The 25,950-nt window shown below is 33.9% G+C and overlaps 1 protein-coding gene across 1 annotated transcript in view; it reads left to right on the top strand.

Annotated features, from left to right (window-relative positions):
- The window catches only part of LOC132008017 (cullin-4B-like), a 131,607-nt gene that overhangs the window by 5,248 nt on the left and 100,409 nt on the right, over positions 1 to 25,950 (top strand). Inside the window, exons 3-10 of the mRNA XM_059386375.1 lie at positions 4,500 to 4,603; positions 4,848 to 4,917; positions 7,809 to 7,882; positions 8,607 to 8,769; positions 8,889 to 8,978; positions 10,403 to 10,485; positions 11,036 to 11,103; positions 15,328 to 15,446. Of these exons, the coding sequence (XP_059242358.1) occupies positions 4,500 to 4,603; positions 4,848 to 4,917; positions 7,809 to 7,882; positions 8,607 to 8,769; positions 8,889 to 8,978; positions 10,403 to 10,485; positions 11,036 to 11,103; positions 15,328 to 15,446 (771 nt within the window). The remainder of the gene's footprint in view (positions 1 to 4,499; positions 4,604 to 4,847; positions 4,918 to 7,808; positions 7,883 to 8,606; positions 8,770 to 8,888; positions 8,979 to 10,402; positions 10,486 to 11,035; positions 11,104 to 15,327; positions 15,447 to 25,950) is intronic.

The raw sequence follows: 25,950 nt of genomic DNA, 5'->3' as shown, positions 1-25,950 counted from the left end.
TGATTTCTTTCTTTTTTTCTTTCTTTCTCTTCTTTCTTCCTCCCTTCCTCCCTTTTTCCTTCCCTCCCTCTCTCTCTCTCTCTCTCTCTTTCTGTTCTATTTCTTTCTCTCTTTTTCTGTTTTTCTTGTCATATTGCTTCTAGTGCTATGTTACATCCTTGTCTTGTTCTTGACTGTAGAGGAAAGACTCTCAGTTTTTCCCCATTGATAATGATAATAGTGGTGGGTCTTTTGTTGGCCTTATGTTAAGATGTCAAGGTGTGTTCCATCTACACCTATTTTGTTGAAGATTTGTTAAAGAATGGATGTTATATTTTATCAAATGCTCTTTCTGCATTGACTGAGAGGACCATATGATTCTAATCCTTTCCTTAATGGAAGGTGGTGTAAGTTGTTGATTGAACCACTTCTCCAGCCCAGGAATAAATTCCACTTGGTAATACTGAATAATTCTTTTAATGTTCTGTTAAATTCAGTTTGCTATAACTTCTTGAGAAAAAAAAAATTTTTGCATCTGTGTTCATCAGGAATATTGACCTGTAATTCTTTTACATGGGGTCTTTGGTTTTGGAATCAAAGTAATGCTTGTCTTTTAGAAGAAATTTGGAGATTTTCCTTCCATTTATACTTTTAGGGAACAGTTTCAGAAGAATAAGTATTACTTTTTCTTTAAATATCTAGTAGAATTCCCTTATAGGCCATCTGGCTCTGGACTTTTGTTTGTTGGGAGATTGAATCAGGATTACTGATTCAATTTCTTTGCTGGTTATAGATCTGTTCAAATTTTCTATTTCTTTCAGTTTCAGTTTTGGTAGTTCGTTCATTCCTTCCTTCCTTTCTCCTTTTTTAAAGATTTCATTTATTTATTTGACAGAGAGAGAGAGCACAAACAGGTGAAGCATCAGGCAGAGCAAGCAGAGGGAGAAACAAGCTCCTTACTGAGCAAGGAGTCCAATGTGGGACCCAGTTCCAGGAGCCTAGGATTATGACCTGAGCTGGAGTCAGCCATTTAATTGACTGAACCTCCCAGGGGTCCCAGTAGTGTTTATGTTTCGAGGAACTTGTCCATTTCTTCCAGGTTGCCAAGCTTGTTGCCATATAATTTGCTCACAATTCTTATGTTTGTATTTTTGTGGTGTGGTTGTGTTCTCTCCCCTTTCATTCCTGATTTTATTTATTTGGGTCCTTTCTCTTTTTGATAAATCTGGCTAGAATTTTATCAATTTTATTATTTATTTCACAGAATCGGTTCTTAGTTTCACTAATGTGTTCTGTCTTTTGTTGTTAATAACAATGTCATTTATTTCTGGCCTAATTTTATTTCTCTTCTTCTGATGCCTGTATAGGCTTTATTTTCTCTTCCTTTTCTAGTTCCTTTTGGTGAAAGGTTAGGTTCTATATTTGAGGTAGGTTTCTTTTGCAATATGTTTCCCTCTTAGTACTGCTTTGCTTCCTCCCAAAGGTTTTGTACTACCATGTTTTCATTTCCACTTGCTTCCGTGTACTTGTTTATTTCTTCTTGAATTTCCTGGTTGTTGGGGTGCCTAGTTGGCTCAATTAGAAAGAAAAAAAGCTATTGTTTCCCTGTTCGCTTTCTGCTTAGATGAGCTGTCCACTGCTGTGAGTGGGATGTTCAAACCTGCTATTATGGTATTATTATTAATGCGTTTGTTTATCTTTGTTATTAATTGATTTATGTATTTGTGTGTTCCCAAGTTGGGGCATATATATTTACCATTGTTAAATCTTTTTGATGGATAGGCCCCTAATTACATTATAATATCCAGCTTCATCTCCTCTTATAGTCTTTAAAATTTGGTTTGTCTGAAAAGAGTGTGGCTATTCTGGATCTCTTTTGAAGTCCGTTTGCATCATAGGTAGTTCTCCATTCCCTCCCTCACTTTCCATTTGCAGGTGTCTCTATGTCTAAAATTAGTCCCTTGTCGACAGCATGTAGATGAATCTTGGTTTCTGATACTGATATCTTTGGTATCTGATTCTGAAACCATTCTGATACCCTTTGTCTTTCGATCAGAGCACAGAGTCCATTTACATTCAGAGTAATCATTGAAAGATGAATTTAAGGTTATTGTGTTACCTGTAGAGTTGTGTTTCTGGTATTGTCCTCTGTTCCTTTCTAGCTAGTCTTTGTTACATTTGGTCTTTTTTCCCCACTCAAACAGTCCCCTTTAATATTTCTTGTGGGGCTTAGTGTTCACAGACTCCTTTTATTTTCATTTGTCAGGAAATTTTATCTCTCCTTCTATCCTAATTGACAAGCTTACTGGATAAAATATTCTTGGCCCCATGTTTTTCCCATTGAGTAGGTTGAATATATCCTTACACTTTCTTCTAACCAGGCATGTTTCTGTGGGCAGATATGCTGTAAATTTGATTTATCTTCTCTTATAAATTAAGAACTATTTTCCTTTGCTGCTTTCAGGTCTCTTGTATTTTGTGAATTTGACTATGACTGCCATGGCAGTGATTGGCTTTTGTAGAATTTAATGTGAGTTCACAGTGCTTCTTGGATTCTGATGTCTGTGTCCTTCCCCAGATTAGGAAAGTTTTCAGCTAAAATTTGGTCACCTGGGGATGCCTGAGTGGCTCAGCTGATTAAGTGTCTGACTTTTGATTTGGGTTCAGGTGATAATCTTATGGTAATGAGATTAAGCCCCACACTGGACTCTGTGCTGGTATGCTTAGTCTGTTTAAGATTTTCTCTCTCCTCCTCCCTCTAACCTGCCTCCTGTCTCCACTCACCCCTGCCATCCCTTTTGTGTGCACTCTCTCGGCTCTCTCAAAAAAATATTTTTGCTCAAATTAACCTGCCTCTTTTTTCTCTTTTGCACCTTTTGGGACACCTATAATATGAATATTACTGCATTTGAGAAAGCCGCTGAGTTTGTTCTATACGTCTTCCTTCATGATTCTTTGTTTCCCTCTTCTTTTCATCTCATATTTCATCATTTTATCTTCTGTATCACAGATTCATTGGTCTGAGTCATCCATCATTGTGATGGCATCATCCATTTGGGATTGCATCTCAGTCTTTGCATTTTTAATTTTGGCTTGACTAGATTTTAGCTCTTTTAATCTCTACAGTGAGGGATTCTCTAGTGTCTTCTATGCCTTTTAGTAACCTTACAATTGTTGTTTTATATTCTAATTTAGACATTTTACTGATATCTGTATTGATTAAATCCCTGGCCAACATTTCTTCCAGTTCTTTCTTTTGGGCTGAATTTTTCCATCTTGTCATTTTGGAGGGAAAAAAAAGTAAAATCTAATTACATTTTTTTTTTTTAATTTCAAAAATAAATAAAGAAAGCTAGATCCTAGGTGTATTTTTGTCAGCTTGTTGTAAGAAGCTTCCAGAGGTTGTTTCCTCTGTTTGTAGTTGTGCAGCTTTGTTCTTGAAGACTTCCAGTTGAATTCTGGGGTGTTCAGAATGAGTTGATATTTATTTAGCTGTATTTGAGGAAGGAGGCTAGTTGGGTGCCCTCATTCTCTGCCATCTTACCCCCACACCAGAGATTTTTTTTCTTTTTAATTCAAAACGTCCAGTTGTATTATGACAACTCTGGAAAGCAGCTCCGGCCCTTTCCCACAGTTTGTTGCTATTGCTTTTGTTTTTTTGTTTTGTTTTGTTTGTTTGCTTGCTTTTAATCATTTTTCTAGACTTTTTTTCTTTGTCATATGTGATCCTTGTTCTATTAGTATAGTGGTTAGCTACTTATTTTATTGAGATATACTAAATATTACAGCCAAAAAAAAAAAAACAACACAAAAGTTTTTTCTGCTCTTGAAGATTACATTTGTATTGGGGCATTCCTTCATTGGTTAGCCCTGCTATTCACAACTCTTAGATTTCTTTCATTATATTTGGGTGTATCCTAGATATAAGCCTAACGTGAAATTAGGGTCTCTTCAGCTCTTTTCCAAGAATGTTCTAGGATATGTTCCACCATTTTTGGTGACATCACTCCAGAGGTCAGTGGAGTGTATTTTAATATAAATAAAGTGTTTTTTAATTGTTTTTACAGGCATTTTAAGCCACACTTGATAAAATTGTGTATGTAATTATTTTATTATGTTATTATTTTATTCATTATCTTAAATTCATTTCTTAATTTTTAAATTTTATACAAAGGAAAAAAAATAAATTTTATGCAAATATTATGACCTTTAATATTCTGAAAGGTAAGAAGTGGTTTAACTTATGATGTAACCAACTAATGTGAGGGAATTATTTTAAATTTTGAAGAGTTAATTATGGTGACTGTCTGAGTATATACTGATTTGAATGGAAGAATTTTAAATACATTTTCTGAATTATAAATGCTGAAATATCTTTTTTATTATTTAATAGTCATTAAGTTCCTATTCATTTATAAATTCATATGAAATTCATACTCAGTATTCAATATTATCAATAAAGGTGGAAGCAGTAGTTTAAACTGTATTTTGTTTTTTCATCTTACATTTTTAATTTTCAGAGTGTTGAAAATCTTTGCTCCTACAATTTATCTGCAAACTTATATAAACAGTTGAAGCAGCTTTGTGAACAGCACATCAAAGCAGAAATTCATCAGTTCAGAGAGTATCCTTTTTTCTCCCTTTGTGTTGTTTTTCCTATTTTGTCCAATTTCCATGTCAGTATCAGTTGAGTGGCGTAATTAATTTGGCATATGGGATTAATTTTGTTTGTGTAAGATGTAGAGATGCTTGGACCTACGGTTAGCATTAATCAGTTTTACCAAGTACTGTCTTTTGGAAGTTGTATCTTCCATTTGCAGAATGTGTGTCAGTTTTAGAATATAAGCTTTTTCTTAACATTACTTCATGTATTCTTTGGATACTGGCCCTTTTCTAAAGAAAATGGATAAATGCTGGCAAAATCATGGCAGACAAATGGTAGTTTGTAGAAATTGTATTTTTAGTTAAGAGAATTATTATGGAATGTGTTAGATGGTCTATAAAAGAAATAATCCAAAGTGTAGTACTCATGCTTTATTTAAAAACAGATTTGGAAAGGATTTTATGGTAGAAGTCTATTCTTAGTTCTTTAAAATTTCAACTGTAATTTACTGGTTTGCTTACAGTTTGGACATTTTTTTTTCTAAGAGGTAATTATATTTTAGATATAGTAGTATTTAGCATTAATTTGAGATTAAATGAATGTCACAAAATACATATCAGATTGGGTTTCACTTAGTAAGTACTACCTGATATTAGTAATTTATCATCTGAGGTTTGAATATACAAGGGAATGTGCCATAAAGGAATTGGAGCTATAACAAAGGGAATTATACTAAATTAGACAGATAAACTGTTTAAAATATTTTGACATAAGATATTTATGTGTTTTGAGGATGAAAATATGATGCAAATTGTGGTCACTTTTCAATTTTGGTATAATAAACTATGAGATAATATAATGTGTTAATACTATTACTACAAGTTTTAAATTTTTATTTAATGTGTGAAAACAAAACTATGAATTTAAATCTTCACTGATGGAAAGCGTTTTTCCCAGTTTCTTACATAAAGACAGCTAGAATAGACTAAACTGTTCATATTCTTAAAATAGTGATAAGAATTTATATTTTTTTAAATATAAAAGGGATGGCCCACATAAATTATGACATGAAAGTATTTATCTGATTTTTTTTATGGTTCTTTTTGAAAACATCTTTATTGGGCCATAACTGATATATGATAGGCCACAGATACTTACTTGAGCTTACAGTTCAGTAAGTTTTGACATATTTATACCCCTGAGAAGCCACCACCACAATCAATAGTGAACAAACATATCAACTCCAAAAGTTCCTCTTACTCTTGGTTGTCCCTGCCCCTGGGACAGAACAGGAGCTGATATACGTCTCCTTACTCTGACAGCAAAATCTTTGGCTGCCACCATAAGGAGAAGAAAAAGCTAATGCTCTGTGCCTCTTGTGGAGCTTATCTTACAGGAATTCAAAGGGAGAGGATGTGAACTTTAACTATTTAACTGATTGTTTGGAGTTGTTAAAACCATTCTCATTCATTTCTGATTCTCTCTCATATCCTCCTTAGTCATATAGGTGGCTACCACATCACAGCTTTCTAGTCTTCACACTTACTTAGAAAAGTGATCATGAGTCTTGGCTCAAAATCAAGGCTGTGAACTATGCAACTATCAATATCCTTAATCTCATGCAGCACTGTTACATGACAAGATTCTCTGGACAGCATAATTATCCCTTCCTGTAACACTTCCAAACGCTCTATGCAGAGCTCCAAGGGGAATCAGCAAAGAGATGCCATAAATGTTTTAAGTTAAAGCAAAAAGTACAAAAGGCAAAAAAATTTTCTAAAAACAAATTATCTGTGAGTACAATCATTGCCAAAGTTAAGATTGTACAAGCATATTTTAAAATCTTATAAATTTAATCACATTATTTATAGAGATTGTGAACTTGCCACAAAAGTGAAAGACCATATTTAGGCTGTCTTTCTGGGTTTTTGATCTGTGATCCAAATCCAAACAAACTGTGATCCAGTTTGAAGGATTGCATGTAAGGGGAAACAAGCATGCTATATATGTTACTCCATGTCACATTGGACCAGATAAGCTGGAAAATACTTCCTGGAAAAATTCTTAGTCGTCGTTTAAGATATTATCAGACTTATCATACTTTGTAGGATCTTATCTCTTTATTACCTCTCTGGTTTTCTCTTGTTTCTCATTTGGTTTTCCCCATCTGAAAGCAAGTTTGCATTACACATAAAGGTGTATTTAAATTATTAATACTCTATTTCTTTTTTTACATGATGAATTCTTTACACATTTTTGAGATATAATTGAGACATAGCCTTGTGCAAGTTTAAGATATACAGTGTGATGATTTGATACATTTATATACTGCAAAATGATCACCGCAGTAGCACCAGCTAACACCTTCATCACCTCACATAATTACTGGAACATTTAAGGATTTCATTAACTTTCAAGTGTTTTTCAGTATAGAGGGTGTTTATTTTCACCACCTTGCTTTACATTAGATCTCTAAAATTTATTCATATTGTAAATGAAAGCTCATATCCTTGCAATTATTGTTTTAAAATTGAAATGACTAAAAACTTATTTCTTAACAAATTCACTTTAGTAACAAATTTTTGTTACTAAATTTATCACCAAATTTAATCCTTAGTGTTTTCTCATTTTATTTTTCTAGTACAGCAGATATTAGCATATAACACGGTAGTGAAAATTCTCTGGTTTCATCAATACTCTTTAAAAATATAAAGGGGTCTTGAGACAAGAATATTTGAGAACTGGTATTGCTGTATATGCTCACATTGCAATTAATTTATACACAACCATTATATTCAGAGTAAAGAATTCTCTTGTTACTCTGTGTGTCTTCAAATACAAAGCATAAGATCTTATATTTGTACATAGCCTTGGTCCTAGGTAGGTATTCCTGTTAATTCCTCATATTTTTTCTTGTTTTATTATCCACAACTCTAGCTCTCTTTTATCTTCTGTCCTCTATTGTTTCTTAATTTTTACATGAGTAAGCTATGTAAGTTTTATTTATATTTCTCCATTAATCTTTATTTTTTAACAACTAGCAATGTAGAAAAAAAGTGAAAAATTTGAAAGGCTCTCTTTCCGAGATAAATAAATACACTACTGACCAGGTTAGATTTATAGATTGATAGTGATGTTTATAAATAATGGGCTTTTCTTAAGATTTAATAATTTAACCCCAAAATTTTTCAGACATAATGTTTTACCTTTGTTTTATTTCTGACAGAGCATGATTAGGAACATTTTTCTGTTCCTAGATAGAACTTATGTTTCTCAAATTTCGATGTTGTCTTCCATTTGGTAAGGATACAATTAATTACTTGAAAAATTGAAAAATTACTTGAAAAATATGTAATTTGTGATCACTTTTTTATCTCCTAACTGAAAGAAGACCTAGTAAGATAAATTTATAAACTTTCAAAAATAATTTCAAAAATATGTATTTCTCTATATTTTTCATGAAACAAAAATGTTTTGAAATTGTATTTGATTACACAGTATCACAGATTATATGTTAATTTTTAATTGATCTCTGTTAATAAACTATTTTATTTCAGAAACATACAAATTCTAAGATATATTCTAAGATAACATCATATTTCATATACTTTATTATTAAAACACTAGAAAGTCAGTAAACTGATATTAAATTGTGTTAATGAAGGCTGAAAAATCTAAAATGGAGTGATTGTAGCAGCTTTGGAGTCATCCTAAATTTTATTTTATTTTATTTTTTTAATTAAGGAATTATGCATGACATCCCATATACTTAATATACTCTGAAATCTTATTTATTTTGATCGATTTCAGACCATCAAAAACAAAATAGAAGAATTTAGCCAACTGTAGGTAGAATGAACTTTACATCACAGTGTATTTTCTTTTGTGTGGGGGGAAGTGCAATATATATAAAAAAGTATAATTGATGGCAAAAAAACACACAAATTTACAGAACAAAATTACAAATATTTTACCAAAATATTATTTATTTAGGCAGGTTTTTATTTTGTTGTCATTGTTTCAGGGACATGGGCCTTGAATTATTTAAATCATATATAATTTGTGATCAGAATATTCACAGCAGGATCATAGATGGAATTCTTCTGTTGATTGAAAAAGAAAGAAATGGTGAAATGATTGATCGATGTCTGATTCAAAGGCTTTTAACTATGCTTTCTGATCTACAGGTAAGTAATTCTTTAAGTTTAATTAAATTGAAAATTGATTTCTAACCTGATATTTTAAAGATAAGTTTCAACTGAGGTTTTTTTGTTTGTTTGTTTGTTTTTAATATATTCCATCTTAGATTTACCAAGAGTCATTTGAAAATAAATTCTTAGAAGAAACAAGCCAGTTCTATGCAGCAGAGGGAAGGAAGATAATGCAAAAAAAGGAGGTACTTGAAATTGAGATGACAGTTATAAATTCTTTCATTATCTGTGGAACAGATCATTAAATCCTTGTGGAGATGGTTCTCCATCTCCAATGAGATGTTTATAATTCCCATATATATTTTGACATATTTTTCTTACTGAAACTTTTTTTTCTTTTCTTCTTCTTCAGTCGTGCTAAAATTTTGTCAGTTTTGTTGACCTTTTCAAAGAACCAGCTCTTAGTTTTTAGTTTTTTTTTTTTTTTCTGGTTGGTTTTTTCATTTCTATTTCATTAAATGCCACACTATTTTTTTTGCTTGCTTCAGGTTTAGTTTGATCTTTTCGTAGTGTCTTTAGGTAGAAAATAGGGTTAAAAAAAGTTAGGTTATTGTTTTGAGATATTTCCATTTCAAATCTATTTATTTGCAACTATAAATTGGGTTAAAAAAAGTTAGGTTATTGTTTTGAGATATTTCCATTTCAAATCTATTTATTTGCAACTATAAACTATAAATCTATTTATTTGTAATCCTTAATTTTCAGTACATTCTGGCTTTATTTTCAGTCACATTAAAGTACTTCTTAGTTTGCCTCTTGATTTCTTCTGTGACAGATTAGTTGTTGAGAAATGTCATGTTTAATTTCCACATATTTGTGAATTTCTCAAATTTCTCAAATTTGGGAATTTCTCAAAATATCCCATTTTCACTCCAGTTGTGAGTAAATGAGCACACATGGTATAATTTTGGGGTATGATTTGTATGATTCCATTCTTTTTAAATACATTCACTTGTTTTGTGGTTTGAGGGGCTCTGTCTCGCTGAATGCTCCATGTGTGCTTAAGTAAAATGTGTATTCTACTGTTGGGGGGTGTTTTGCAAAGGGCTGTTAGTTCTTGTTTAGTGTTGTTAAAGTCTTTTGTGTCCTTGCTGGTTTTTGTCTTAGTGCTCTATTCATTATTTATCTTTTTATCTTGGCACCCTATCCATTATTTTTATATATAAGATACATATAGCTATATAAGATATATCATATCCTATTTTTATATCTTATCGTATATATCATTTTATAATCATGTGTGTACATTCTATGTATACTATATAGCATATACATATATGCCACCAACTACTGATGTCACCAGCTGTTGTCGAATTTTCAGTTTCTCTTTTCATTTCTGGCAGCCCTTTGCTTGAGTATTTTATGGTTTTGTTTTACTTATATTTAGTTTCAAACCACAGCGTTTCCAATTACAAATTATACTCTGCTGTATAATTCTTGGGATTCTGATTATATAGAAATGAACGGAGCATGTAGCTGTGTCTTTATGACACTAAACTGATTTAAGATAGGAATATTTATGTTTGCCTGCTTGCTTGTTTTTATTTATAACTTTTGTGCTTTAATTCTTATGATTCTTAGAAATAGAAAACTTAAAATATTTTTTCAGATTCCTGGGTGTCTTTACCATATCCAGAAGCTCTTAGAAGAAGAGGTAGACAGAGTTAGAACCTACCTACACCTTAATACACAGTAAGAATTACGTATTACATAATTATATATATGATTACATATTTATTATACTTTAAGATCACTACTATTTAAAGAGATTTATAATTATCATATGATAAGATGAAATCATAAATTTCTTTCCTTTTTTGCTTAGTTCATCTCCCACTTCTTCATTTGTATCAAAGTAATGGGAATGCCTAACAAATTTGTTTGTTAAGTTTATTTTTCAAGTTTTGGGGGAGCCAAAGTAGGAAAATCTGTTGTTGATCTTGTTGAATTACAGATGAAAGAATATTTTTTTGTAAACTCAATGTCTGTTATTACCTAATTTCCTCCAATTAGGTAATGAGAATTACAGGTGATTTTTAAAATCAGGGGAAGTTCATGCAATAAAATTCAATCTTACTGAAGATGGTTAAGATAATCAAAAATAGCAATTTTATGTTAGTGATACATGAGTAACAACTTAAGATGTCAAAAATTGATAACAAAGGCACTACCCTCTTGGGGAGTAGTTTTAACTCTCCAGTATGAGAATCTTTTAGTAATTTAAAATTTTATTTTTAAACAGGAAGCTATTAATTGCTATTGTAGAAAAGCAGCTTCTAGGTGAACATTTATCAGCAGTTCTTCAGAAAGGTAAATGAAAAGATATGTCTAACAAAATAGTATTAAGGAAAAATAATTTTTTTTCATTTTTAAATTTAATTATTGTATTCTGTGTTATACATCTTCTTTGGAAGTGATATATATGAAATGAGATAAAAATTTTTTTTCTCATTTGCAGCAGTAGTTTTTGTCATGTAAGTTTAGTCGGGTTTTTTAAAGTTATGAATACTAAATGAGAGTTATTTATATGCCTCAAATAATAATGTGGTGGAGGGGTTTTTTTTTTTTTTGGCTGGCATTTGAAAAATGTATTACACTATTTAATGTAATTTAATACATTTAAGTTTCATGGGACTCTTGGTTTAGGCTCAGGTTGTGATTTCAGGGTCTAGAGATCCTCGCCTTTGTCCTGTCCCACTCACTAGTTCACACTTCCAGGCTCAACACAAGGAGTCTACTTGAAGGGTCTTTCCCTCTGATCTTCTCTACTCGTGAATGGGCATGCTATTGCTCAAATAACTAAATAAATGTTTTTGTTGTTGTTGTTGTGTTGTTGTTTTAAAGAAAAGGAGAGTCTGCCTGGTGATAGCCAACCAAGAAAAAGATTTAGGCATAATTAAGGTAAAAAGGGAGGGTCAGTGTTGCTGAAGTATCCTGAAAAGATTTTTATTAGAGATCGATGAATGTTGGTTTTAATCTGGAGGAGTAGATGTAGTTGATCACATTGGCTTCTTGAACAGTTGGGTTATATTGTAGATATGACTGAAATATTTTTGAGCAGAAAGAGCATGTAGGTTATTCTAGTAATTTTGTAACAAAGTTATTCTAGTAACTTTGTAGAGAGAGAGGGAGACCTGGCTTTATGGTTAAGAAGAGAGACTATTGCATTAATTAAGGTAATTTTATCACTGGGCAAGGAATTGATTTCAACTGTTAATCCAAACTGTTCTATAACTTTAAGTTTTACTCTTAACCTACATATTTAGTTATTATGTTTACTTATTATCACTTGAAGTGACTTGTAAACAGATAAACTAAAATTTAACTTTTTTGATAAGAGAAATATAAAATAGAGTAGGGAAAACACAAATACTGATTTTTTTTCCTCTATGTTAGATGTACATTCACACCATCAAAAATAGATTTATTAAAAATAAGCAACCTACTTAAAATGCTTGCCATGTCTCAGGGGCATCTTTAGTCCTCTACACTGGGCAGTGCCTTTCTCTAGTGCCTTGGAACTGCAGATTTGAAGCTTGCAGACTGGCCCAGGCTGCACGGCTTCCCCTGGAGCTTCTCGTGGCAGTATTAGTAGGGCTTCATACAAGCTACTTGGCACCTTGCTCTGATCCCACAGTGACTGGGGGAGCAGTGATGTTGGGCAGCTTTCTGGTCTGGCCATAAATATATTTGGATAATTTAGTTTGTAAGTCAAATTCAATTTGACTCAGAATTACCGTTAGAAGAATTAATGTGATTTATTATATAAGGGAACTTGGAAGACTCCTGAAATTTAAAAAAAAAAAAAAAGTTTTAGTAAAGGAGATAAAAGGTTTATTTAGCATTCATTTTCCTAAGTTACTTGAGCATAATCTAAGCATATTTATCATTTGTGATGATCCTGAAACTCAGCTCTTTGCACTCACTCTGAAAATGCTCTTTCATTCAACACCAACTTTTACACTTTACTGAAATCACAGTTATCTGAAACCTTAAGTTGTTACAGTTTATTTATTTTTATTTTTTTAAAGATTTTATTTATTTGACAGACAGAGATCACAAGTAGGCAGAGAAGCAGGCAGAGAGAGGAGGAAGCAAGCTCTCTGCTGAGCAGAGAGCCCGATGCTGCAGGGCTCCATTCTAGAACTCTGGGAACATGACCTGAGCCAAAGGCAGAGGTTTTAAAGCACTGAGCCACCAGGTGCCCTAAAGCAATGTTAAAAAACTACATAAAGAATCAATGAAACAAGATGGGATTGGGAGGGAGACAAACCATAAGTGATTCTTAATCTCACAAACAAACTGAGGGTTGCTGGGGGGAAGGGGTTTGGGAGAAGGGGGTGGGATTATGGACCTTGGGGAGGGTATGTGCTTTGGTGAGTGCTGTGAAGTGTGTAAACCTGGTGATTCACAGACCTGTACCCCTGGGGATAAAAATATATGTTTATAAAAAATTAAAAATTAAAAAAAAAACTACATAAAGGATTGACTAGATTTTTTAATGGATTTGTGAATAGAAAAAAACCCAAGGTTATTAGCATTGCATAAATATCCCTTTTAACCTTTACACACACAAACATACAACTTTATGAGCTTCGATTAGCATTTTCCTTTTTAATTCTTGCTTTTTCTTGTTTTGTACTAATGGTTTGTGTTCTGTACTAATGGTTTGTGTTCTGTGAATAAAATAAATTAAATTTCCTACAGCTTTAGCACTGGAAGCTGATATCATGGATGGTGCCTCACACCATTTTTCTCCTTTATTTCTTGGATTTACCAAGATAGGAGGACTTACTTGTACTTTCCAGTAGAAGATATAACATTTGCCCGCTCAGAATAGTAATCCAGGAACTTTAAAAGGCAGTTGAACAGTTTTATAGAATTAGGAACTAATGTTTTTAAACACATTTTTTAAGAAACTACAGGGGAAAAAAAAAACAAAGACAGGTGGGTTTCTACTAAAAAGGGGGTGTCTTTGTTTATAGGGTGAGTAGAAAATAAATCCAGAGAAGTCTTGAGTATGTGTATACAATTGAAATAAACGAGAAATTTGTTATCTTAAAGAAAAAGGGGGGTCCTTCTTGTTTTTAGCTTTATTTGGTTTTTTTTAGAAGATAATTTAATCAATTCATCAGATTTCTTTTCATTTATGGAATAAATTGCTTACACACCATGTTCCCTTTGCAAAGGGAAAAAACACTAACATTCCTTTTTGTGTAAATTGAAAATAGAGATTTGCAAAAGTAAATTGAGGCTCCAAATGTGGAACGTTTAGGTTTTCTTCCTATTTTTAAAGATTTTTAAGGATTTCCTATTTTTAAGGAAGGATTTCCTATTTTTAGGATCCTATTTCTAGATTCAAAAAGTATTTCGGTGCCAACGTTTGTCCTCTTTTAAAAAAATGAGATATAATTTTTATACCATAAAATTAACCTGTTTTAATACATATATTAATGAAATTGGACAGTCATCACCCTGTGTATTTTAGAACAACCAGTGACTTTTTAATGATTGAAAAATTTCAGTTGACCATTAGTCTTTGATAATCAGAAAAGTCGATGAAAATCCATAATCTAACATAATCATTATATCTTTTCTCAACTTATTTTTTTTTTACTAAATTTAAATTTAAAATACCAAAAGACTTAACACTTCACACAAACCATACTAAATTGTTATCCTGATAGTGTGGATTGATTAGAAAGGTATTTATCAACTATTAGGTATATATCAACTATCAACACAGTGGGAAGTGAGAAGTGAACTGAAGTAAAATAGAGTTTTTAGATCTTTGAAGTTGAGGAATGCTGATAAAATTCTAAAACCTTATATTATTGATCTTACCTTACTGATTGATATATGTTAACTATGATACATATAGTTCCAAGAAAAAGAGTTGGCAGAAAGTTTTTTTGGACAGTGAGGGTTTATTCAGTTTATTTGTGATGAGGTGATGTTAATATATTCTGATGCTGAACAAATATATTCCTGTATATCCTTGCATTCTGGGATTTTATTTTTACATTTATTTATTCAGTGATTAGATTTGTTTATATATTTGAATACACTGTATAGCATCCTTTTTGTACTTGATCATCTCTAACTCATTTCTCTTCTCATGTAAAAATCAATACCTGGTAGTTAATCGATATTTAGTGTTTCTAATTACTAATTTTTAAATTAGAATTAAAAATTTCTCATTTTTCCTGCACACTAGTGTCAGTACTACAAACTTGTTTACTGTATTTCTTTTTAATATATAACATATTTGGGGGCAATAATTTGAAATATGCAGTAGTATACAAAGCTAGCAGTTATGAGAATAAAAAAAAATAGTCCAGAGGCATAATTTTTTTTTATTATACATCTGATGATTGCTTAAAAGAAACTTACCGCTGTTACTGTCATTTGTATGGTTTAGGGTACTATTTTAAATTGAGTATCTTAATGTAATAAACTCAAAATAATCATTTAACATATATTTGAGGTGGATATTTATATTGATGACTTTGTCTTCATGTTTCTAATAATCAGGCTTATGCTATCTTCTTGATGAAAACAGGATTGAGGATTTGTCTCTACTTTATCAACTGTTTAGTAGGGTAGACTGTGGAGTTCAAGTTCTTCTCCAACACTGGATTGATTATATAAAGGTACTAAAGAAGATAGAATAATTGAAAAATAATTTAGATTATTTATGGCTTGTTTTCCCACTCCAATAATGTATTGTAATTTTACTCTAGAAATTTTTATCTTCTTATCTAAGAAATGTTTACTAACTTGAAATTCACAAAGTATCTGTATTTTAAACTTTCTTAAAACTCCTTTTTTCTCTGTTTATACAGCCCCATCCTGCCTCAAATAATATTTGCCTTTTGAAGGGGGAAGGATGGGAACATTATTTATTGGTGTAACATTTTATTTTGCTTTCCTACCTTTTATTTATTTTACCACCTCACAGTTTTAGTCTCTTGTTTAGTAACAACAATTATTGAAAGAAACTGTAAACATAAAATGTTTTGGGGAAGCATAGAGGGAGGGCAGCTTTCTTATTCTAAAGATCAAAGGGAGTCCTTCACCAGCTCAACAGTTCTCAGCTGTTCAGGGTTTTTCAATGAATAATTAATAACGTTTTATAAGTGGTGAATAACAACATAAAATTTACTGTGTTCATCATTTAAAGTATGCAGTTTAGTGGCATTTAGTATATACATGCAGATAGCATACATAGAGACAGATAGACAGAAAGTAACTTAGTAACTGCCAGAGGTTGGGATGGGAAGATAAAAGGAATGGCTGCATAGTGGGTGCTGGTTTCCACAACCATCACCATTTAGCTCTGGATTATGTTCAGTTATCTACTAGAGAAACCCAACACCCATTGCAAGTCACTCTCCTTATTTTCTTCCCAGATCCCCCAGCAACTACTCATCAACTTTCTGTCTATTCTGATTTGTCTGTTTGGGTATTTCCTAGAAATTGAATCATAGAATATGTGGGTTTTTTTCCTGCATTCCTTTACTTAGGATGTTCAATATGTTTTGACACTCTTTCATTATTTTTAGTGGCTGATATGTTCTGTTGTGTATCTGCACCACATTGTGCTCGTCAGTTTATAAATGGACACACATTTGGGTTGTTTCCACCTTTTGATTCCCAACTTTTTGGGGACAGGTATTGGGAATAATCTTTCTTTTAAAAATTTAACTTAAATTCCAGTTAGCATACAGTGTAATATTAGTTTCGGGTGTACACTTTAGCTATTGAGCACTTCCATACAACACCCCAGTCTCCTCACAAGTACAGTTCTTAATCCACATCACCTATTCAACCCATCCTCCACCCACCTTTCCTCTGGTTGCCATCTTGTTTTGTTACTCTAGATTTAAGAGTGTTTTTCCAGGTTTACTTACCTCTGTCTTTCCTTTTTTGCCTTTTGCTCAGTTGTTTTGTTTCTTAAATCCCATATATGAGTGAAATCATATGGTATTTCCTTTTCTCTGACTTATTTTGCTGTAACTCCATCCATGTCATTACAAATGCAAGATTACATGCTTTTTTATGGCTGAGTAATATTCCTCTGTGTGTGTGTGTGTGTGTGTGTGTGTGTGTGTGTGAGCGTGTCTGCACGTATCACATCTTTTTTTTCCTTTCAAAGTCAGTGGACATGTGAGCTGTTTGCATAGTTTGGCTATTGTTAGCAATGTAAATAATGTAAACAAACATCAGGGTGCATGTATCACTCTGAATGAGTGTTTTTGGGTAAATACCTAGTAGTTCAATTGCTTTTGGGTAAATACCTAATAGTTCAATTGCTGGGTCATAGACTAGCTCTATTTTTAACATCTAGAGGAACCTCTGTACTGTTTTCAAGAGTGGCTGCACCAGTTTGCATTCCCACCAACAGTGGAAGAGGATTCCTCTCTCTCTCTGCGTCTTTGTCAACATGTGTTGTTTCCTGGCTGGTTAATTATAGCCACTCTGACCAGTGTAATGTGGTCCCATTGTGGGGTTGATTTGTAATTTCCCTGTTGATGGGTGAGTTGAGGTTTTTTTCATGTGTCTGAAAGCCATCTGCGTATCTTTGGAAAAATGCCTATTTGTTTTTCTGCCCATTTTTAATTAGAGTATTCATTTTTTTGGTGTGGAGTTTTAAGTTCTTTATATATTGTGGATATTATTTGCAGATACGTCATTTGCAGATATCTTCTCCCATTCCATAGGTTGCTTTTTAGTTTTGTTGATTGTTTCTTTTGCTATGCAGAAGCTTTCTATTTTGATGAAGTCCCAATAATTTATTTTTACTTTTCTTACCTTGCCTCAGAAGACCTATCTAGAAGACAATTGCTAAGACTGCTGTCAAAGAAGTTACTGCCTCTGTTATTTCCCGAGATCTTGATGGTTTCATGTCTCACATTTAGGTCGTTCCTCCATTTTTATTATATTTTTGTGTATGGTGTAGGAAAGTGCTCCAGTTCCATTCTTTTCCACATTGCTGTCCAGTTTTCCCAACACCCATTTGTTGAATACACTAATTCAATATTTCCTTCTTTTTTGAAGGTTAATTCACCATATAATTGTGACTTCACTTTTGTGTTTTTCTGTTCTGTTCTATTTAGAGCTATGCTTCTGTTTTTTGTGCCAGTACCACACTGTATTAATCATTACATCTTTGTAGTATAGTCTGAAGTCCAGAACTATGGTGCCACCAGCTTTTCTTTTTCAAGCCTGCTTTGCATTTGGGGTCTTTTGTGATTCCAAACAAGTTTAAGGTTTGTCCTAGCTCTTTGGAAAATGCTGGTGGTATTTTGATAGGGATTGCATTACATGTATAGATTGCTTTGGGTAGAATAGACATTTTAACAATATTTGCTCTTCCAGTCCATGAGCATGGAATTTTTTTTTTTCCATTTCACTGTGTCCTCTTCAATTTCAGTTTTCCAGCATACAGATCATTTTCCTCTTTGGTGAGGTTATTCCTAGGTATCTTGCTGGTTTTGAGTGCAATTATAAATGGCGGAGCTTCCCTTAATTTCTCTTTATGTTGCTTCACTATTCCAGATTTCTGTATGTCAATTTTGTATCCTGCAACTTTAGTGAATTTTGTATATCCTCTCTAGCAGTTTTTTGGTGGAATCCTTCAGGTTTTGTAGCTAGAGTATTATGTCATCTGCAAAGAGTGAAAGTTTGACTTCTTCCTTGCCGATCTGCTTGTCTTTTATTTCTTTGTGTTATTGCTGTGGCTAGGACTTTCAGTACTGTGTTAAACTACAGTGGTGAGAGTACACATCCCTATCTTGTTGAAGAAAAGCTGTCAGTTTTCTCACTTGAGAATATTAGCTGTAAGTTTTTCATAAATGACCTTTATTATGTTGAGGCATGTTCCCTCTAAAAACCTACTTTGGTTGGTGGTTTTTTATCATGAATGGACATTGTACTTTGTCACAGGCTTTTTCTTTGTCTAGCGAAAAGATCATATGATTCTTATGCTTTTACTGATGTGGCATATCATGTTGATTGATTTGTGACACTGAACCATCCCTGCAGTTCAGGAATAAATCCCACTTGATCATGGTGAACGATTCTTTTAATGTATTGTTGGGATTAAGTTTTCTAGTATTTTACTGAGAATTTTTGCATCCATGTTAATCAGGATATTGGCCTATACTTCTCTTTTTGAGTGGAGTCTTTATCTGGCCACTAGAATGAATTTGGAAGTCTTCCTTCCTTTTCTATTTTTTGGGATAGTTTGAAAAAAATAGTTATTAACTCTTCTTTAAGTTTTTGGTACATGTACCTGTGAAGCCACATGTTCTTGGATGTTTTGTTTCTTGAAAAGATGTTTTGATTGCTTGTTCAGTTTCTTTACTGGTTATCAGCTTCTCAAGTTTTCAATTATTTGCTCTTTAAGTGTTCGTAGTTTATATGTCCTTTTCTTCCAAGTTGTCCAATGTGTTTTTCTAATACTCTCCTGTAATTGTTTGTATTTCTGTTGTCTCTCATTTGTGATTTTACTTACTTGTGTACTTTCTCTTTTCTTTTTGATAAGACTAGTTAGATGTTTATCAATTTTATTAATTTTTACAGAGAACTCGTCCCTGGCTTCAACCTTTTCTTTTCCCTTAAATTAATTGATTGATTAATTAATTTTTTATGTCACTGATTTCTTGTCTAATCTTTATGATTTCCGACTCCTTTCTTCTACTGGCTTTGGACGTTATTTGTTCTCCTTTTTGTAGGTGTTTTAGATGTAAGGTTTGGTTATGTATTTGAGACTTTTTTGCTTCCTGAGGTAGGTTTGAATTGCTATGTACTTCCCTTGTAAGACCCTCTTTGCTGCATCCCAGTGGTTTTGGACTCTTGTGTTTTATTTCAGTGTACTTTGTATTTCTTTTTTTGATTTTGTGGTTGACTGGTTGACTTTTTTTTAAGGATATTGTTTAACTTTTGTATATTTGTGGTCCTTCCAGACTTTTTCTTTGGCCTCAAGTTCCATAGTATTGTGGTCAGAAAATATGTATCATATGATCTCACACTTTTTGTACTTATTGATGCTTGCTCTGTGGCCTAATATGTGATCTGTTGTGGAGAATGTCTCGTGTGCACTTGAAAACAGTGTGCATTCTGTTGCTTTGGGGTGGGATGTTCTGAATATATTTATGAAGCCCACCTGTTCCAGTGTCCAAAACCATTGTTTCCTGTTTGACTTTTTGATTAGGTGATCTGTCAGTTGACGAAAGCGGAGTGTTAAAGTCCCTACTATTATTGTATTATTATCAATAAGTCTTTACATTTGTTATTAATTGTTTTATGTACTTGGATGCTCTCATGTTGGGCTCATATGTATTTAGATATTCTTGTTGGCTTGTCCCCTTTTATGATTTTACAGTGCTCTTCTTTGTCTCTTTTTAACATTCTTTGTTTTAAAGTCTATTTTGTCCGACATAAATATTGCTACTCCAGCTTTCTTTTGGCACCATTTGCACAATAGATATTTCTCTGTATCCTCATTTTCAACGTGCAGATGCCATTAGGTCTAAAATGAGTCTTTGGTAAGCAGCATACAGACGGGTTTTATGTTTTATATCCATTCTGACACCCTGTGTCTTTTGATTAAACCACTCAGAGCATTTGCATTCAAAGCAATTATTGATATTCATGTATTTAGTGCCATTTATTTTTGTTGTTTCTGGGCATTTTCTGTGATCCTTTCTTGTCTTTGTCATCCTCAGTCTCTTCTTCGTTCTCAAAGAATTCCCTTTTTTTGCAGGGCTGATTTAGTGGTCATGATCTCTTTTCATTTTTGTTTGTCTGGGAAACTCTTTACTTCTCCTATTCTACATGACAGGATTGCTGGATGGTGTGCTCTTGACTGCAGCTTTTTCCCTTTCAGCATGTTGACTATACAATGCCATTCTCTTCTGGCCTGCCAAGTTTCTGTGGATGCATCTTCTGCTAGACTTATGATGGTTTTTCCTTGAAAGATAAGGATGTTTGTCTTGCTGCTTTTAAGATTTTTTCTCTATCACTCTATTTTGCAGTTTTAATTACTGTATGTTTTGGTATTGGCCTGTTTTTGTTGATTTTTGAAGGGCGTGCTCTGTGCCTCGTAGATCTCAATGTCTGTTTTCTTCCTGAGATTAGGGATGCTTTCAGCTATGATTGCCTCAAATAAATTTTCTGCCCCACCCCTTCTCTCTCTCCTTCAAGGGATCTATGATGTGAATGTTACTACATTTGATGAAGTCACTGAGTTCTCTAAATCTATTCTTATGTTCCTTAATTATTTTTTTCTCTCTTTTATTCACCTTCTTAATTTTCATAACTTTGTCTTCTAGGTCACTAATTTGTTCATCTAATCCTTCTAGACTGTTCATTGGATCAAGATTGTTTCTAATCCCATTTTTGTGCACCTTTTATTTCTGACTCTTTCTAAACAGTTTTTTTTCCTCTATAGAAAATGGCTCCCTGAAATCTTCTGATCTTTGCTGAGTCCCCATGAGTATTGTTAGGATTGCTGCTTTTAGTGGATATCAGGCATGTCACTTAATATCTGTTTCACTTAGATCTCTGGCTGTGACTTTACTTGTTCTTTCATGTGAATAAATTCTTCCATCTTTGCATTTTGTCTGTGTTTCTGCCTTCTTCTCTGTGTTAGAAAAGCCATGTATGACTCTAACTACTACTAGTAGTGTCCTGTATGGAAGAGGTCATGTATGGTTCAGGGCCTTGTGCTTCAGGGAGTGTCTTGCTGTGTGCTGTGTGTACTCTGCTGCTGTGTTTTGAGTCATCTGTTTCTCAGGCCACTTGTCTGTAGACCTTCTTCCTGCCTGCTATGTGCAGTGTTTGTACCCTGGCCAGAAGGTAGCAAGTTTTAACTAAGTGTGCTCTGGTCTTCTTGTGAAATGAGACCTGACACCATGTCTATCAGCATTGAGGCCCTGAAGAACTCTCTGTTTGGGAGACATGGTGTGCGCAGGAGTTTGTGCTAGGCTTTTGTGGGGGCTTATGTGTACCATGCTGGGACTGAGGCAAACTTGACTGAGAGGAGTGGTGTTTTCAGAATTCCTTGAAGTACAACTTCAATTAAGCAAGCTTAGGCAGCCAATGTAGGCTTATGGGCTGCTTCCCACAGATGGCTCTGTGTTTATCCTGAAGGGTTGAGGAGGAAAATGGTGCCAGTCACTTCCTTTATTCCCGGGGAAGTGTCTGTGCCTCTCAGGTCCACACTCCAAGGAGAACAGATAATCTGCTGTGTGCCCCAGCTGTGCTTCTGATCTTGTTTCCACACCATCTGTACTTGGGTTGTTTGCTTGCTTCCTATTCAGGAGCAGGGCTGTGCCCTGAGGGTTCTATCCCAGCCTAGCCCACTGACCTTTAAATATCTACCCTTTATTTCACTAAGCATAGTACCCTCTAGTTCCAATAAGTCAATCAGAGAAAGATAATCACATAAGATTCCCCTGATACAAGGAAGTTGAGAGGCAATGTGGGGGGGTTTGGGGGGTAGGAAAAGAATAAATGAAACAAGATGAGATAGGGAGGGAGACAAGCCATAAGAGACACTTAATCTCACAAAACAAACCGAGGGTTACCAGGGGAGAGGGCGTAGGGAGAGGGTGGTGCAGTTATGGACATAGGGAAAGTTATGTGCTATGAAGTGTGTAAATCTGGCTATTCACAGACCTTTACCCCTGGGGCTAATAATACATTATATGTTAATAAAAAAGTAAAAAATTTTAAAAAAATCTATCCTTTAACCTCTTTTGATTTCAGTGGCTTTGGGGAAGTATTCTCCTTTTGTGATCAACTGTAGTTACCTCTCTCTCTCCCCCTTCTCAGATACCAGGGCTCCCTCCCCTCCATAGCACATGTGTTCCCCTTCTCCATCAAACTACATCTCTCTACTTCCCACCATCCATGTTTAGTGTGGCCTCTTCTTTCCCTTTAGTTGTGAAGTTTGTTATCTCAGTTCTCAGATTGATTTCTGGGGGATTTAGGATGATTTGATAGTTACCTAGTTGTTCCTGTGACTCTGGTCCACTGCCATCCAAGATTGGAAGTAGTTCTGATACAAACTTTCATATATGCCATTGCTTGAGTAATCTGTTATTTTCAGTATACATCCAGAAATGAAATTGTTTCATATTCTAAGAAGTGAAATTGCTATATTATATTGTAGTTGAGCAATCATTAGAGTATTTTCCACAGGGCTCTACCAAATTTTTAAAAAGTTTTGGTTCTGTGTGACCTTTTCTTCTATTTGTTGAAAGAGTTCAGGAAGATTGGTATTCATTTTCCTGTAAATCCTTTTTAGGTTTGGCTGGTAAAACACTTCTGTATCTGTGCTTTTCTTTGCTTGCAGGTTTTTCTGAACTTTTCTTTGCTTGTTATAATTCCATCTAGATTGTTTACTTCTTTTTTCCAGTTTGGTATATTTTGAGCTTTTTAAAATGGGTCCTTATCCATCTAAATTATCTAATTTTTGTTGTAAAATTGTTTACTATTTTGACCCACCATCTCTTCATTTCCTTCAACCCCAACCTCTGGATATCATATTCTCTCTATTTCTGTAAGCTCTGCTTTATAGTAATATTTTACATCTAGTTGATATCTTAAAGTATTATTTTTTATATGTCTGGCTTATGTCCCTTAATAAAATGTTTTCCACACTCATCCATTTTATTTTTTAAACGGACCAAGGTTTTTTAAAGGTTGAATAATATCCAGTTATCTCCCTATATACAACATTTAGGACACTTAGGTTGTTTTCACTTCTTGGCTACTATGAATAATGTTGCAGTAAACATGGATGCATATCTATTTTAGGGATAGTAATTTCATTTCCTTTGATCCACACTCAGAAGTGAGATTCTTGGATCACATAGTAAGGAAAGGGTAGATCTTTAACTTCTTTGATCAGTATTTTAGAGTTTTCAATGTATACATATTTCACATCCTAGGTTAAATTTATTGCAAAGTATTTTATTGTTACTTATGCTAGTATAAATGGCTTGTATAAATTGTTTTCCTTTTTGTTCCTTGACATAAGTCATCATTAAACCATAGAAATTCAACAGCTTGTTATATGTTGACTTTGAATCTTGTGGTCATTGTTAGGCTATAGAAATGCAACAGATTGTTGTATGTTGACTTTGTATCTTGAGAATTTTTTTTTATTCTTCTCACTTGATTTTTTTTCAATTTTTATTTAAATTCTAGTTAGTTAACCTATGGTGTAATATGGTTTCAGGAATAGACTATGTGCTTCATCACTTACATATAACACCTAATGCTTATTATAGCAAGTGTTCTCCTTAATACCTATCACCAGTTTAGCCCAGCCGGGTCCCTCCCATCAACCCTCAGTGTGTTCTCTGTGGTGGAGAGTATCTTAATGGTTTGCTTCCACCTATCTTTTTTTCCCTTCCCATAGATTCATCTTTTTCTTAAATTCCACATGTGAGTGAAATCATTTGGTATTTGGCTTTCTCAGACCAAATTAATGTCACTTACCATAAAATACTCTAACTCCATCCACGTCCTGGCAATGGAAAGGTTTCATTCAGTTTGATGGCTGAGTAATATTAATTGTGTGTGTGTGTGCGTGTGTGTGCGTGTGTGTGTGTGTAAATATCTAGTAGCACAATTGTTGAGTCATAGGGTTTTTCTGTATTTAAACTTGAAGGAATATCGTATTGTTTGTTATTCAGAGCTGCACCAGTTTGCATTCTGGCAGTAAAAGGGTTCCCCTGTCTTCACATACTCACCAACACTTGTTCTTTTTTAAAATTTTTTTATTTTTTCAACATTCCAGAATTCATTACTTATGTACCACCCCCAGTGCTCCAGGCAGTATGTGCCCTCCATAATACCCAACACCAGGCTCTCTCTCTCAACCCTCAACCCTGCTCCGCTCCAAAAACCTATTTGTTTCTCATAGTCCACAGTCTCTTATGGTTCTTCTCCCCTTATTTTCCTCAACTTACTTCTCCTTTAGTCCCATCCATATTGATACAAAAGTTGGGTGTTCATCCTTTCTGATGGAGGCATAATACTTAATTGTGTATATGGATCATATCATCTTTATCCATTTGTCCGTTGAAGGGCATCTTTGTTCTTTCCACAGTTTAGCAACTGTGGCCATTGCTGCTATGAACATTGGGGTACAGATGGCCCTTCTTTTAACTACATCTATATCTTTGGGGTAAATACCCAGTAGTGCAATTGCAGGGTCATAAGGCAGCTTTATTTTTAATTTTGTGAAGAATCTCTGCACTGTTTTCCAAAGTGGCTGCTCCAACTTGTGTTCCCACCAACAGTATAAGAGTGTTCCCTTTTCTCCACATCCTCTCCAACACTTGTTGATTTCTGTCTTGTGAATTTTGGGCATTCTAACTGGTGTAAGGTGGTATCTCAATGTAATTTTGATTTGAATCTCCCTGATGGCTAATGATGGTGAACATTTTTCATGTAGTCTCTTAGCCATTTGTATGTCTTCATTGGAGAAGTGTCTGTTCATGTCTGCCCATTTTTTGACTGCATTATCTGTATTTTGGGTGTTAAGTTTGAGGAGGTCTTTGTAGATCTTTCATATCAACCCTTGTCTGTACTGTCATTTGTGAATATCGTCTCCCATTCCTCAGAGTGCTTCTTTGTTTTCTTGGCTGTTTCCATTGCTGTGCAGAAGCTTTTGATCTTGATGAAGTCCCAGAAGTTCCATTTTTTGCTTTTGTTTCCTTTGCCTTTGGAGACATATCTTGAAAGATGTTGCTGTGGCTGATGTCAAAGGTGTTACTGTCTATGTTCTTTTCTAGGATTTTGATAGATTCCCCCCTGACACTGATGGCTTTCCTCCATTTCGAGTATATCTTTGTGAATGGTGTAAGAGAATGGTCAAGTTTCATTCTTCTAGCCATAGCTGTCCGATTTTTCCAGCACCATTTATTGAAGAGACTGTCTTTTTTCCACTGGATATTTTGTCCTGCTTTGTCGAAGATTAGTTGACCTTGAAGTTGCGGGTTCATATCTGGGCACTCTACTCCACTGGTCTATGTGTCTGTTTTTGTGCCAGTACCATGCTCTATGGGTGATCACAGCTTTGTAGTAAAGCTTGAAATCAGGCAACATGATGGCCCAAGTTTTGCTTTTCTTTTT

This window comes from Mustela nigripes, unplaced genomic scaffold (assembly GCF_022355385.1).
Source record: "Mustela nigripes isolate SB6536 unplaced genomic scaffold, MUSNIG.SB6536 HiC_scaffold_20, whole genome shotgun sequence".
Classification (NCBI taxonomy): Eukaryota; Metazoa; Chordata; class Mammalia; order Carnivora; family Mustelidae; genus Mustela; species Mustela nigripes.
Note: the sequence above shows the minus strand (reverse complement) of the source record. Positions and strands in the feature narration are given on the sequence as shown.